Raw genomic sequence first — 14,915 nt, 5'->3', positions numbered from 1 at the left:
CGGCAAAATATTTCGCACCCGTGGCTTTGCACCCGCGAGCTCGCTTCTGCGACGAGGCTTCCGCAGAAGCGAAAACAGCAACAGCCGATTTCAAGCAGTTCCTTCAAGTCAAAAAACCAGTCCGTTAATCATCCGGAATTCACCCGAGGTCCCTGGGACCTCAACCAATTATACCAACATGTCCCAAAATACAATACGAATTTATTCGAGGCTTCAAACCATGTCAAACAAAGCCGAAATTACGAATCGCGCATCGAATCAAATTTTTGAGTTTTCAAATCTTCGAACTTCTATATTTTGCGCCGAAACATATCAAATCAATCTGGAATGACTTTAAATTTTGAACACAAATCATAATTGACGTAATGGAGCTATTCCAATTTTCGGAATCAAAATCTGAGCTCGTTATCAAAAATTCACCCTTCGTTCGGACTTTCCAAAATCTTCTATTTTTCCAACTTTCGCCAAAATGCGTCGAATTGTCCTACGGACTTCCAAATCCAAATCCGAACATACGCCTAAATCCGAAATCATCTTACGAAGCTATTTCCATCATCAAAATTCTATTCCGGGGTTGTTTGCTCAAAAGTCAACTCTCCGGTCAGCTCTTTCTATTTAAGCTTCAAAATAAGAATTGTTCTTTTAATTAAATTCAGAATCTTCCGAAAATCAAACTCGACCACACCCACGGGTCATAATACATATTATGAAGCTTTTCGATACTTTAAGCCACTGAACGGGGCATAAATTCTTAAAACGACAAGTCGGGTCGTTACAAAAAGCTTCCCAAAAAATTATACGGGCTGCGCACGCAAGTCGAGAAAAGCTTAATGGTGCTATTTGATGCCTCAGAACACAAAAGTGAATATTAAATTTAAAGATGACCTATCTGGTCATCACATTTATATTCTAAATCCACCCATTGACGTCTCTGATAGTGTACCTGAAGTATCATGGCATTCACTAAGCATTTATATCAATGGACGAAGTTAGTATAAATATATATTTCTTAATATTCATATATATATATATATATATATATATATATATATATATATATATATATATATATATATATATATAAAGGTCTGAACAAAAGCGTACATAATTACTTGACACCATGTTCATAGAATTGTGTCATATAAAATGTGAAGGAACACGTCAATCTAAACACATTAGATTAGTTTGTAAATCGTAAAACAAGAACTTACTTGTTCTTCGTAAAGCAGAAGCGAAAACGGATTGAACCGCGGCTGAAATTATTGGTCGGCGGTGGTTGTCACGGTGTGTTGGAGCAACCCCCAATTCCACAGTCTAAACCCTTATTTGGATTGAGAGAGAGAGAAACAGCGCATGGAACAATGCTGCTTAAAGTCTTTTTGTGTACACACACTAAGTGTACTTATATAGGGAATATAGGGTTAACTAATAACCCTATTGGGCCTTAGAGCACCCCTTATGGGTGGACCCAATATTTCCTACATCTCCCACTTACACATAATAGGAGTGCTCATCTAGTCTGAGAAACATATTCTCAGCTCATCTCCTCAATCATTCATACAGGGAAGTAGATTGTGTGACCAGCATACTGTGAGAGCTAAGTACTATACATCTGTTAGGAGTATATAGCCTCCCGTCGAGCGCAAACCTGCAAGCAGATCATAAATTATGTAGTACCCTAGATCATATAAATCACATTTGATATAGTCTCAAAATCTCATATATCATTATTTCTTGTATTCACAATCATAACTCATAAGTTATAATTGGTGCACCAGTGAATACAAATAATTGGTGCAACCGCCTCATTATCTTAGTGATGTGAGGAGATGAGACATGATTTTAAGCAAAATTATCATAAGGGTAATTTGAGAGCTATTCGCTTAAAATCAGAATATCGCTTAAACAATGGCATAAGGTCATTAGAGTGAAAAACGTTCACCAAGTCTACTTTGTGAGCCAGATGTGAGTTAAAAATGATATTGTAGATCAAAAAACTCAAATTTAGATACTTATGGTGTCTAAATATCATATGTACAACATTCTTTATGAGATAAAGACATACGCTCCTTGGAAAAAGGGAGAAAATGTTGTAGCACATGTTTCATACCATGTGTGCTAATGTCGACCAATTGGGTTAACATAAGTCCAATCTCAACTTATTGTTGTGTGATACCCAGAGCCTTTATGATGGCTCAAGACTTTGTACCCTCAGAGACTCCAATCAGATACTTGAGACTTAGTGTGATGTTAGCTATCTTAGTGCATTTCCAAAATACCATGTACACAGATTCGGTCTAGCGGAGCGTATCTAGAAAAACAGTCAAACTAACGTTAAGGGGATCGTGAGAAGAGGAAGATCATTGATGCAATCTCATTTATTTGTATTCACTGGTGTACCAATTATAGCTTATGAGTTATGATTATGAATACAAGAAATAATGATATACCAATTCCACAGTCTAAACCCTTGTTTGGATTAAGAGAGAAAAAGAACGCGGGAAAAAATACTGCTTAGAGACTTTTTTTTGTGTACACACTAAGTGTACTTATATAAAAAATATTAGGGTTAACTAGTAACCCTATTGGGCCTTAGAGCACCCCTTATGGGTGGACCCAATATTTCCTACATCTTCCACTCACACATAATGGGAGTGCTCATCTAGTCTGAGAAACATATTCTCAACTCATCTCCTCAATCATTCATACAGGGAAGTAGACCGTGCGACCAACATACTGTGAGAGCTAAGTGCTATACATCTGTTAGGAGTATATAGCCTCTCGTCGAGCGCAAACCTTCAAGTAGATCATAAAGTATGTTGTACCCTAAATCATATAAATCACATTTGATATAGTCTTAAAATTTGCTCCAACACACCGTGACAACCACCATCGACCAGTAATTCCAGCCGCGGTTCAATCTGTTTTCGCTTCCGCTTTACAAAGAACAAGTAAGTTCGCATTTTACAATTTACAAACTAATCTAATGTGTTTAGATTAACATATTCCATCATATAAGAAATATTGGGTCCACCCATAAGGGGTGCTCTAAGGCCAAATAGGGTTATTAGTTAACCCTAATATTCTCTATATAAGTACACTTAGTGTGTACACAAAAAGAAGACTCTAAGCAGTATTTTTCCTCCTGCGCTCCTATAAGGAACTCGGCTCATTCTTTCTGTCTCTTCATGAGTCTTAGGACACATCTGACTTCCCAAGGTGTGGCCTTTACTGATAGGAGTTTCAACTGGGCTACTATTTTGCATATTGAATCGTTCAAGAACTTTTCTAATATAATTCTCTTGTGAGAGATACAATAGTTTCTTTGGACGATCTCTTGAAATCTTAACTCCAAGAATATATGCAGCTCCGCCCATATCTTTCATCTCAAATTGAGATAATAACCATGACTTTATCTCGGTTATAAACTCCTTATCATTTCCAGCTATAAGTATGTCATCTACATACAATGTTAAAATCACACTTGTTTCTTGATCTCTTGGTATAAACGCAATGGTCTTCATCCATCATGGTAAAACCATTGGATACAAGAACATTCTGAAAGCGTATATACCACTGCCTTGAAGATTGTTTGAGGTCATAAATTGACTTCAAAAGTCTACAAACCTTTTGTTCTTGGCCCTTTTTAATGAAACACTCAGGTTGTTCTATATAGATTTCTTCATCTAGCTCTCCATTGAGAAAGGTAGTCTTTATATCCATCTGATGTAATTCAAGATCCAAGTTTGCAACAATAGCTAGAACCAGGCAAACTGAGGTAAATCGTACAGCAGGAGAGAAAGTCTCTTCGTAGTCTATTCCTTTCTGCTGTGTATACCCTTTCGCCACCAGTCGAGCCTTATATCTCTCAACTGTGCCATCAGCCTTGAGCTGAACCCATTTGCTCCCAATTGCTTTGCGTCCTTTAGGGAGGTCAACTAGTTCCCAAACTTTGTTGACTCTCATAGACTCCAATTCGTCTTCCATTGCTTTTGTCCATTTATCCTTAGAAGGGCATGAGAGTCTCTTTTACATTTTTAGGCTCGTTTTCTTCTTGTAGGAGCATCATAAATAGTTCGCCACCTTCAACATCCAATCGTCGGCGGGGAATCTTTTTACAAGAACCACATCTTATTTGTGATTCATCATTGTTCCTATTTGGATCAATGTTGCTCCCACTCGGATCAAGATCATTCACCCTGCTCCCACTTGGAACAAGATCTGTGACCATCTCGCTCCCACTTGGAACAAGATCCATTTGGTCACTTTCACTAAATGTAGAAGGATCACTTTATAGCTGGAAATGAAACACGTCAATCTAAACACATTAGATTAGTTTGTAAATCGTAAAACGAGAACTTACTTGTTCTTTGTAAAGCGGAAGTAAAAATGGATTGAACTGCAGCTGAAATTACTGGTCGGCAGTGGTTGTCACGGTGTGTTGGAGCAACCCCTAATTCCATAGTCTAAATCCTTGTTTGGATTGAGAGAGAGAGTGTGTGTGTGGAACAATACTGCTTAGAGTCTTTTGTGTACACACTAAGTAAACTTATATAGTAAACTTATATAGTCTTTTGGGCCTTAGAGCACCCTTATGGATGGACCCAATATTTCGTACAAAATGAAACAGCGTAAAGAACTTATCCGTGCTATAGAAAAGTCTAATAAAAAAATCATTTTTCTTGCTATATTGCAAGCCTCATAAGAAAGGATCAAACTCTTTTTCTACCGACAAAAGACAATCTTTCAATCAATTAATTAAGTAACTACTTAATTTTTTAAGTTTTAAGTTTGTCCATGCATATGGAAAAAAGAAACGAACACATGTACAAGTACTAAGAAAAATCCACTATTAGCCACCTGAAAAGGACACTAGTATAGATCAATATTTTTATTTCCATTTATCTACAACAAATATTTATTTATGCATAATATTGTAATTCTCATTTTCTCACAAATATTTATTTATGCATGATTTTTATTTCCATTCATCAGTTTTTTAGTCTACTCTAAAAGAAAAAGTTTTAAGCATACCACATGAAATCTTCTTGCTTTAGTAAAACGTATCGCAAGTGAACAAATATTATTTCTCGTTCAAAACTCCTTTTTCTAATTATTTAACCGTTAAAATTCATTTTACATAGTTAAAACCAAATTTAATTACCATTAACCTCACCACTTAAAATAATGATTTCATATCAGGTAGTTTAGATATGATAGGATTAAATTTTATATAAAGATTAACCCAAATCTTTATATAAACAATTTGTTGAAACAAAACCTGATCATATATTTCAAGTTGGACTCTTTCCGAGTGTCCTTCTCAAGCAAAACAATGGAGTCTGATAAGCAAATTCAGGCGAATTTCAAGGAATGTTAATTCTAGGACTGATCAAAACCCTAATATTGAAAAAACAAGAGCAAGAACAATAAAATCAATGCAATATTCGTTCGTCATGTAATACTAGTTTCTGCGTACGTGTTTTTGCAGGTAGACGTCTATGATTCTTTTGCTTTTCCACCGGGCTATCGCTTTTGTCCTCGGGACGATGAACTCATCGTTCATTATCTCAAGAAGAAAGTGATGAATGAACCTTTGCCTTCTACAAAGGTGAACCTCAGAAAGGTGAAAAAACCAATTGGATTATGCACGAATATAGAGTGAATGAATCTCGTGTTGAGAGAAAAGATGGAAATATCTGGCGGGTAAGATCAGTATTTCATTACTTTGTGTTAGATATGATATCTCGAAAGGAAGAGTTTTGTCTAAGATTCATATTTTCTGAAACTGTCGAGATTCATTTTATTGAACATTTAGTGTCTTTATTGTTTTATACAATAATGGGTTATTATTCTATATTTGTAACCGATGGACCATTACCCACCCCTTATACAACCACTTGATTCCACTCACCTATACATACACATATTCTTTACATACATACATTCTTTTTTGGTGTGGTAGATACTAAGTGTACAGAAAATACTCTCCTTCCTTCTGCTGGATTTTTTACCAAGAATAAATCTTTGTTAGTCTATGCTCCTAGTTTTATACCAGAATGGCTTGTTGAATCCTTGGGGATACACCCAAACCCAGGGGCGGATGTTTTAAAATTTTATGACATTTGCCATGACATAATATCCATTATAACAAATTTGTGGATCATGACATTTGCCATGACATAATATCCAATATTAGGCCAAGGATTTTTTGCTATAAATAGAGGAGTTTCTCCTCATTTGCAAACACACCAATTCAAGAGCTTTTCACTCTTGTCTTTCTTTCTCCTCCTTTATTTCATTATAGAGTATTTTGTAAGAGAGTGAGTGTTGGGAAACACTTGTGTGAACCCTTTCTTTGAAGTGATCTTGTGAGGTTATTCTCTTGGGGTATTTGGGATTAATTAGAGTATTTACTCTAATTTTGTACTCTCTTTTGTACTCTTGTTTGTATAGTGAAATTGCTCATCTCCGCTTGTGGACGTAGGTCACCTTGACCGAACCACGTTAAATTTGTGTCTTCTTTATATTCTTTAATTGCCGTTATTATCAACTTTCATTGTCTTTGTTATTGTCATTATATCGTTGTTTGGCTAAATTCCGCACTACCCGGATTCCCGATCCTAACAAGGTGCATGCTCTACCTCATCAACAGGAAACTCATTGTTCACAGAATGGTCACCATGCTGTACTTCATCCACATTTTTGTCATGGCCTTCCACCACATCCTGGTATAAATATATAACATAAGTACTAGATCAAGCAACAAAGAATAATCAAGAAATTATTTTTCCCTTCTACTCAAAAATTGTAATTACTTCCACTCAAAGATATTTTTTTTTTTTCTAAAAGATTGGTCGAATACTTTGACTTTGCAAAAATATTTTTGACAAAAAAAAAGTATTTTTAAAAGCTTCAAACAGGCTATTAGTCTCACAAATTGTGTGTCCGCTACTAGTTGTTGTTTTTGTGCACATACGTGAAGTCAGGATCTGAAATTTTTGGGTTGAAAATTTTAGTCCTTTTAAGTTATTGAGTTCTAAATTAATAATTTAAACATATTAAATATATTTCTTAAGACAAATATAGAGTTTGGACCAAAGTTATTGTACCGCGCCTCGGTCTCTAAATCCGCCCCTGCTTGTGCACTGTGAAACTCTAATGCTTTGGAGTTTGGATGACAGGGGCAACAACGTAAAACTAAAACACTTGCTCGAGTTCATCAGCAGCTAAATCATTGAATAATGTAACATAAGATATGATTATTTATGTATATACATATACAGCTAGCTGGCGTTGATAATTTAAAATTCATAGTGGGCAATATTATATTATATTTGGCAATAATTCAGAGTTGTTAGTAGGCCTCATTCATTAATTAGTGTGTAATAAGAATCATTCTTTTCCTTCACTGACTAAACTTCCATTACCACAAAGCTCTCTGCTCCTGAAAGGCGGAAGATTCATTGCTTAAGAACTGTAGGTCAGTGTTTTTTCTGTTACTGATTGTAAATTCGTTGTTTCAATTATGTTGCTATATATGGGAATTTTAAATATAAATCATACAATGCGGAATTCTAAATTTTAGTAAGCTGGATTAATAGTGAATGAAATAAATAATAATTATAAATGTTCAATTGAACTGGGAATTTATAGATCTATGTAAAGGAATCTGAATCTGGAAACGGGAATATTTTGATCTAATTCGCACATAAGGGGAATTTTGCATTAGGTATTGATGATTAAAGAAACAATGAACATTAGAAGAAAAGACTCCATGAGTTCTTCTTTTGTAATTACAGGCAATTTACAAATCTATGAGGTAGGGTTAAAGTCTGCGTACACAATACACTCCCCACACCCCATTTATGGGATCAAACTGTGTTTTTTTTTTTTTTTTTTTTTGTTGTTGTTGTATGTCAGAGAATTAAGAGTTCCAAATGGTTCTTTTACAAAGTCTAACTGGATTGTTTGCACCCATTGTTTTTCACAAATCTATGTCGTTGCTCTTACTAATGTTAGGCATACTGCTCTTTGACATCAATAGATCAAGCTAATTAGGATGGAGGATGTCAACATTGATGAGAGTGCTCCAACTCCTAGACCAACTACTCAAGTAACTGAAGAGGAACCTGTGGGGCTTGAGGATGATGCTGAGGAGATAATTAAGCTACTGACCAGAGGAATAAGGGAACGGGATATTGTCTCGATTTTTGGCATGCCTGGTCTCGGAAAGACCACTTTGGCAAAAAAAATATTCAAAGATTCTTCTATTGTTTCTCACTTTGATATTCGAGCTTGGCTTACAATTTCGCAATCATATGATGTGAGAGAGCTGTTGAGGAATATCTATAAGCAAGTGGCAGGTGTTAAGTACAATGGAGATAAGGAGAGTGACCTAGCCGATATGTTGCGCAAGTGTTTAATGGGCAAAAGATATCTCATTGTCTTGGATGATGTATGGGAAGTCGAGGCATGGGATGAGTTAAGATTATGTTTTCCAATTGGTAAACAAGGAAGCAGAATCATGTTAACAACTCGACTTAAACATGTGGCAATGGAAGTCAAGAACTGTACCGATTCTTATTCCCCTCGATTCCTAACCAGGGAAGCGAGCTGGAAATTGTTGGAGAAAAAAGCATTTCAAAAGGAAACTTGCCCTCCTGAATTCCAGGATGTTGGGGTACAAATTGCTGAATATTGTAAAGGACTGCCTCTTACAGTTGTTTTGATTGGTGGAATTCTGGCAAAGAAAGAAAGGAATGTCTCAGAGTGGTGTGAAGTTGCAAACAATTTAAAGTCTCATTTTGGAGCAGTTGAAAGTGAGAGCAACTTGGCAATACAATTAAGTTACTGCTATTTACCAGATCATTTGAGACGTTGCCTTCTAACTATGGGAGTATTTAGGGAGGATGAAAAATTTGGAGCATCTAAATTGATGTTACTCTGGATGGCCGAAGGCCTCGTTCAATGTAGTGATGACAGAGGATTGGAGGAGGTAGCTGAAGGTTACTTGATCGATATAATTTCTAGTAGCCTACTAATGGTTTCAAAGACGACCTTTGATGGCAAGGTGAAGTACTTGCAAATTCATGATCTAGTGCGTGACTTTGTCTTAAACAAAGCTAAAGAAGAAAAGTTCATGCAAGTTATAGGGACACATAACCAATATCAACCTTCATATGATGAGGAACATCGAGTGTGCATTCACCTCGACCATAAGCTTCGTCATGATTTGGAGAGATTCAACAACAAAGTAGATAGATTCCTCACGAGCGGCTCCAAAAAAGGAACATCTTTTGGACAAGATCTTAAATCGTTCTTTGTTACTAATAACGCGGATGATTTTCTTGCTTATAAAGATTTTTGGAATAGTGAGTCTAGTTTTCACGGTACTGTTTCTAAAGAGTATTTATCTCGTTCCTATCATTTCTCGTCAGTTGGAGACTTAAGACTTCTTAGAGTGTTGGATTTCAAGAACTGCATTCCAGGGAATTATACGAATATAGTTGATATACTGCAATCACTAGTTTACCTGAGATACCTGGGAATGTGTTTCGAAAAGTTTTTTTTCGAGTGGGTATCACACATGTGCGACCTAGAAACTTTACTGGTGGATACTGAGAGAGTAGTAGAAGGGACACCTCATATTTGGAAGATGACGAAACTAAAGCATGTAGACCTAGCAACACGCTTACCTCGTGAGATATTTGCAGTTTCTGAAGAAGGTCCGTCTAAGTTGGAGAATTTAAGGGCATTTAAAGGCATGTGTTTATCTCGTGAGGATATAGAGTTAATTGAGAGGTTTCCCAATCTTCAAAAGCTTCTCCTCGTAATAACTGATGATATTGATGAAGCTAACTCTCTCGTTCTGAAATTGGATGTTCTTACACAGCTTCAATCCCTCGTGCTTGGTTCGATGTGTGATATCACCAAGTATTATTTACCTTCAAGTCTCAAAGAGCTGATCTTCCGCCAAGTTAATATACAAGCAAGTGCAACTTCCACAATCGCTGCGTTACCCAACCTTCAAAGACTGATATTTGAAGGGTGTAGATTCGAGCAAGAGGAGTGGGACGTGAGAGATATGGAGTTCCCGGTACTCAAAATCTTAAAATTTCGAAGCATTCATCTTAGGGAATGGCATGTCTCAGAATCATCATCATTTCCCATGCTTGAGAGTTTAGTGCTAAGATCTGTTGAATTGCTTGAGAAGATTCCCGACAGTTTTGTGGATATTGGAACGCTTACATCACTCAAGGTGATCTATTGTGATGATAATCTCAAGGCTTCAGCTTTGGAGATTAAGGAAGAAGTAGAAGAAACTACAGGATGTGACAACCTCAAGGTCTATATTTTTCCACATTACTCTCGGTATGTTTTTCTTGATGAACTAACTCAATTTATGAGTTTAATTCATTAGGTTATTGTTGTTATAACTGCAGAATAGGTATATATTTTATGTATGTTACATTAATCTGAACACATTGTTATTGTTGTTAAAAAAAGGGAACAAAAAGAAAAAGAAGAGGAATATGAAGAGGAAGAGAAAACGGAAGAAGTAGAAGAAGAAGTAGAAGCAGCAGCGGCAGAAGTAGAAGTAGCAGCAGTGGCAGAAGTAGAAGCAGAAAAGAAAGAGGATGAGGAGGAGGAAGATGACAAAGTTACAGAACTTTTAGCGTCATCATTTAAGACTTTCAATCTTGGTTGCAGCAGCAGCAGCAGCAGTAGCGGCGGAAGTAGAAGCAGAAGAAAAACAGAAGGTAGAAGAAGAGGCAGCAACATCAAAAGTCGAAGCAGAAAAGAAAGAAGATGAAGAAGAGAGGAGAAGGAAGATGACAAAGTTACAGAGCTTTCAGCGTCATCATTTAAGACTTTCAATCTTGGTTACATGAAATGCAAGATAATGATGCGTACAATAGACTCTTATGGTCCGACCCTTCCCCGGATCCCACACATGTTTTTTCTTTTTCTTCTCTTATAAAAGCTGTTTGGACATTTTCACCATTCATGTTATTCTCTGTAAAGCCCTATAAGTTTTGGATAATATGTCTAGCTAATTTTGCAACGTGATTATAGTGACCCCAAGTATAGTGAACGTATTTACGGGATTAGTTGATTATTAGGTTTGTATATATTGTATATATTCTAGAGAGGTGAATCATCGGTGGTCCACAGTGTCCCGTTTGGCTTAACTGATTTAAAATAGCTGATAAGCATAAGTATTGAAAATCACTTTTAAGTGTTGAAACTGTTTTTATAAACTAGTTTTAAGGTACGCGCAAGTACACCAAAACAATGATGTGAACTTACAATTTATTTTAAATTCTCTTTACGTGGAATGGTTTATTTTGTTGGGTTTCTGTAAAGTTGCTGTTCAACCAGATGATAAGAATTTCTTCCTCACAACCATTAAAAGAATACTTCTAATACTTATTTTGTGACAATGATAATTTCTCCAGTTGAGAAAAAAATATAACAATCAAATTCAACCATATACGTCCACCAAAACTGTAATAGCATTAAGTCCAACATAGAGGACAACTAATTAATTAATGGCAAAGAAAAAGAAGTTGCACCGAGGTAAAATATATATAGGAAGTGACATCGGGCTGGGCCCTAAACGGACCGGTCTCGTGGGCCGCGGTTTCGGGCCGGTCCCGGTTCTTAAATAAACGGGTTAAACGGTCCCGGGCTAAACATATTTTTTGTAGGAACCGGCACAGGACTGGGCCCACGAACTCATGATCCCGAGCTAAACGGGCCGGGCCCACGGTTTCCAACGGCTAAGCAGTAATTATTTTTTAAAAAATTAAATAGAAATTAGAGACAAAAAGATATTAAAAAACATCTAAGGCAATGCCTTGTAATTTTATTATAGAATAGTGACGTAATTTTTTAATTCAAATTTAAAGACAAAAATATTGTAAAAAGATATCCAAAGCAATGCCTTGTAATTTTATCATAGCAATAAAAAATATGGCAATATATTTCTTAGTCTTCCTCCCCCCATGGAATGAGCACAACAAGGTGCTAATACCACCATTGAGAAGAAAAAGGAACTAATCAAGAAGTGTCAAATAGTATTATAATTATTAGAATAGAGAGCATTCATTAATTTATGGTCTAAATGTTCACCGGGTGCAATATTATGGCAAAATTCAGTGTCGCTAAATTCAAAATTTAGAGTCAATATTGAAAATTACTTTTAAGTGTTGAAACTGTTTTTATAAACTAGTTTTAAGGTACCCAAATCAATGATGTGAATTCACAATTTATTTTAAATTCTCTTTACGTGGAATGGTTTATTTTGTTGTATTATTTGTTGGGTTTCTGTAAAGTTGCTGTTCAACCAGATGATAAGAATTTCTTCCTCACAACCATTAAAAAAATACTTCTAATACTTATTTTGTGACAATGATAATTTCTCCAGTTGAGAAAAAAATATAACAATCAAATTCAACCATGTACGTCCACCAAAACTGTAATAGCATTAAGTCCAACATAGAGGACAACTAATTAATTAATGGCAAAGAAAAAGAAGTTGCACCGAGGTAAAATATATATAGGAAGTGACACCGGGCTGGGCCCTAAACGGACCGGTCTCGTGGGCCGTGGTTCCGGTTCTTAAATAAACGGGTTAAACGGTCCCGGGTTAAACATGTTTTTTGTAGGAACTGGCTCGGGACTGGGCCCACGAACTCATGATCCCAAGCTAAACAGGCCGGGCCCACGGTTCCCAACGGCTGAGCAGTAATTATTTTTTTAAAAATTAAATAGAAATTAGAGACAAAAAGATGTTAAAAAAATATCTAAGGTAATGCCTTATAATTTTATTATAGAATAGTGACGTAATTTTTTAATTCAAATTTAAAGACAAAAATATTGTAAAAAGATATCCAAAACAATGCCTTGTAATTTTATCATAGCAATAAAAAATCTGGCAATATATTTCTTAGTCTTCCTCCCCAATGGAATGAGCACAACAAGGTGCTAATACCACCATTGAGAAGAAAAAGGAACTAATCAAGAAGTGTCAAATAGTATTATAATTATTAGAATAGAGAGCATTCATTAATTCATGGTCTAAATGTTCACCGGGTGCAATATTATGGCAAAATTCAGTGTAGCTAAATTGTAATAAAATATTATCGGTATCAAGAATAACATGTGTAAGACGGGTATGTGGTTTGGTTCAGGGAGCCGGGGCAGGGGAGAAGGAATAACAGTACCACTAGATTCGTCAGTATTGGATTTTCCCTTATTCTTACTTTTACCAAAAATATTTTTTAAGAAAGAAATCTTAATTAATCAATTAATAGTAAATAAATAAAATAAACAAAACTATAATGCAATATAATTTTGACAAAACGTATTCTATACCATGTGAGTCTGATTGCGCAAAGCATGAGTTTGATTGGGGTTCGCACTCGAGAATTTGAAACCAAAAAGATTGAGGATTAGTATCTTAGATGAAGTTAGCTGAATTTTTTATAAAGTTTATCATTTGGTTAATAGTTAAACTTTGAGTGTTCTAACATTTACGCTCTGGAAACTACTACTATAAATTTATCGCGTTGAGCTTTACAGCTTGTTTGGATGGTTGTTACCCATCATTTTATAATGTATTACGTTATATTGTATTGTATTGTATTGTATCGTTTTATAAATATAATGTTTGGATAAATATAAGACCCCTATTTATATGTAACGACCCGGCCGGTCGTTTCGAGAGTCATAGCACCCGTTTCTCCCATTTTTGCTTCCTTTTGTGCTTTTCAGCTATATCATGTTATACCGGGTTGGTTGGTTCGGGTCCGGAGTGATTTCGGAATGGAATGACACACTTAGTCTCTAAAGTAGAAGCTTAAGTTGGTAAAGATAACCGGATGTTGACATATGTGTAAACACTCTCAGAATTTAATTATGATGGTTTCATTAGTTTCGTTAGGTGATTTTGGACTTATGAGCGCGTCCGAAATGTGATTTGGAGGTCCGGAGTGGAATTAGCCTTGAATTGGCGAAAGTTAAAAATTTGATGATTTCGATCGACAGTGGAAAATTTGATATCGGGGTCGGAATAGAATTTCGGAAGCTTAAGTAGGTTTATAGTGTCATTTGTGACGTGTGTGCAAAATTTGAGGTCATTCGGACGTGGTTTGGTTGGATTCGGCATCGGTTGCCGAATTTGGAAATTTAGAAGTTCTTAGGCTTGAATCCGAGGGTAATTTGGTGCTTGGATGTTGTTTTGAGTGATTCGAAGGTTCGACTAAGTTTGTATGTTGATATATGACTTGTTGGTATTTTTGGTTGAGGTCCTGAGGGCCTCTAAGTGATTCCGGGTGGTTAACGGATTTGTCAAAGTTGAAAAATGCAGCTGAAGCTGCTGCTACTATTATTTCCGCACCTGCGGAAGGAGAAATCGCAGGTGCGAGGTCGCTGGTGCGCAAAGGGAGTCCGCAGGAGCGGGCAATGCTGGGCTACGCAGGATGCGCAAGTGCAAGTTGGAGGTCGTATCTGCGAGCCCGCAAGTGCGAAACCTGGGGCGCAGATATGGAAAGGGGGGACGCTGGGCAGCTTTGCAGAAGCGGAAGGGTTTTGGGCCGCAGATGCGGAACCTGGACTCCTAAGTGAGTTCCACACTTGCGATGGATTTTTCGCAGGTGCGGTGGCCCAGAAGCGTGAAATTTTCTGCATGTGCAAAAAGCCTGGGCAGAAACCATAAATAGAACCCTTCGCAAATTTGGTTCATTTCCACCATTTTCAAGTCGATTTTTGGAGCTTTTGGAGTGATATTTGAAGGGTGATTCAAGGGCTATCAGTGAGGTAAGTTGTTTGAGCCCTAATACTCATATATATGGTGATTTCCCGTTGTTTAATCATGTAATTAGTGAAAATGAGGGGTTAGGGCTCTG

The 14,915-nt window shown here is 36.5% G+C and overlaps 1 protein-coding gene across 2 annotated transcripts; it reads left to right on the top strand.

Moving 5' to 3' along the window:
- The first annotated feature begins 5,631 nt into the window (after positions 1-5,631).
- On the top strand, positions 5,632-11,073 carry LOC104094391 (late blight resistance protein R1-A-like). Of its 2 annotated transcripts, none has more exons than XM_070191608.1 (3): positions 5,632-5,706; positions 8,048-10,374; positions 10,510-11,073. In XM_070191608.1, exons 1-3 carry the CDS (start codon positions 5,647-5,649, stop codon positions 10,814-10,816), a joined length of 2,694 nt encoding a protein of 897 aa, XP_070047709.1. In that variant the 5' UTR covers positions 5,632-5,646; the 3' UTR covers positions 10,817-11,073. The 2 variants fall into 2 exon arrangements, with proteins under 2 accessions (XP_070047709.1, XP_070047710.1); XM_070191609.1 differs by lacking the exon at positions 5,632-5,706 and adding an exon at positions 7,350-7,483.
- The last annotated feature ends 3,842 nt before the right edge of the window (positions 11,074-14,915 follow it).

The sequence above is a fragment of the Nicotiana tomentosiformis genome, chromosome 12 (assembly GCF_000390325.3).
Source record: "Nicotiana tomentosiformis chromosome 12, ASM39032v3, whole genome shotgun sequence".
NCBI lineage: Eukaryota > Viridiplantae > Streptophyta > Magnoliopsida > Solanales > Solanaceae > Nicotiana > Nicotiana tomentosiformis.
Note: the sequence above shows the minus strand (reverse complement) of the source record. Positions and strands in the feature narration are given on the sequence as shown.

Bases quoted from the DNA above. Each gene is read 5' to 3' on its own strand.
- LOC104094391 (XM_070191608.1), top strand. From the start codon at position 5,647: ATGCACGAATATAGAGTGAATGAATCTCGTGTTGAGAGAAAAGATGGA. The intron at 5,707-8,047 runs GTAAGATCAGTA...TGACATCAATAG, and splicing joins AAGATGGAAATATCTGGCGG to ATCAAGCTAATTAGGATGGA. The intron at 10,375-10,509 runs GTATGTTTTTCT...TGTTAAAAAAAG, and splicing joins ATTTTTCCACATTACTCTCG to GGAACAAAAAGAAAAAGAAG.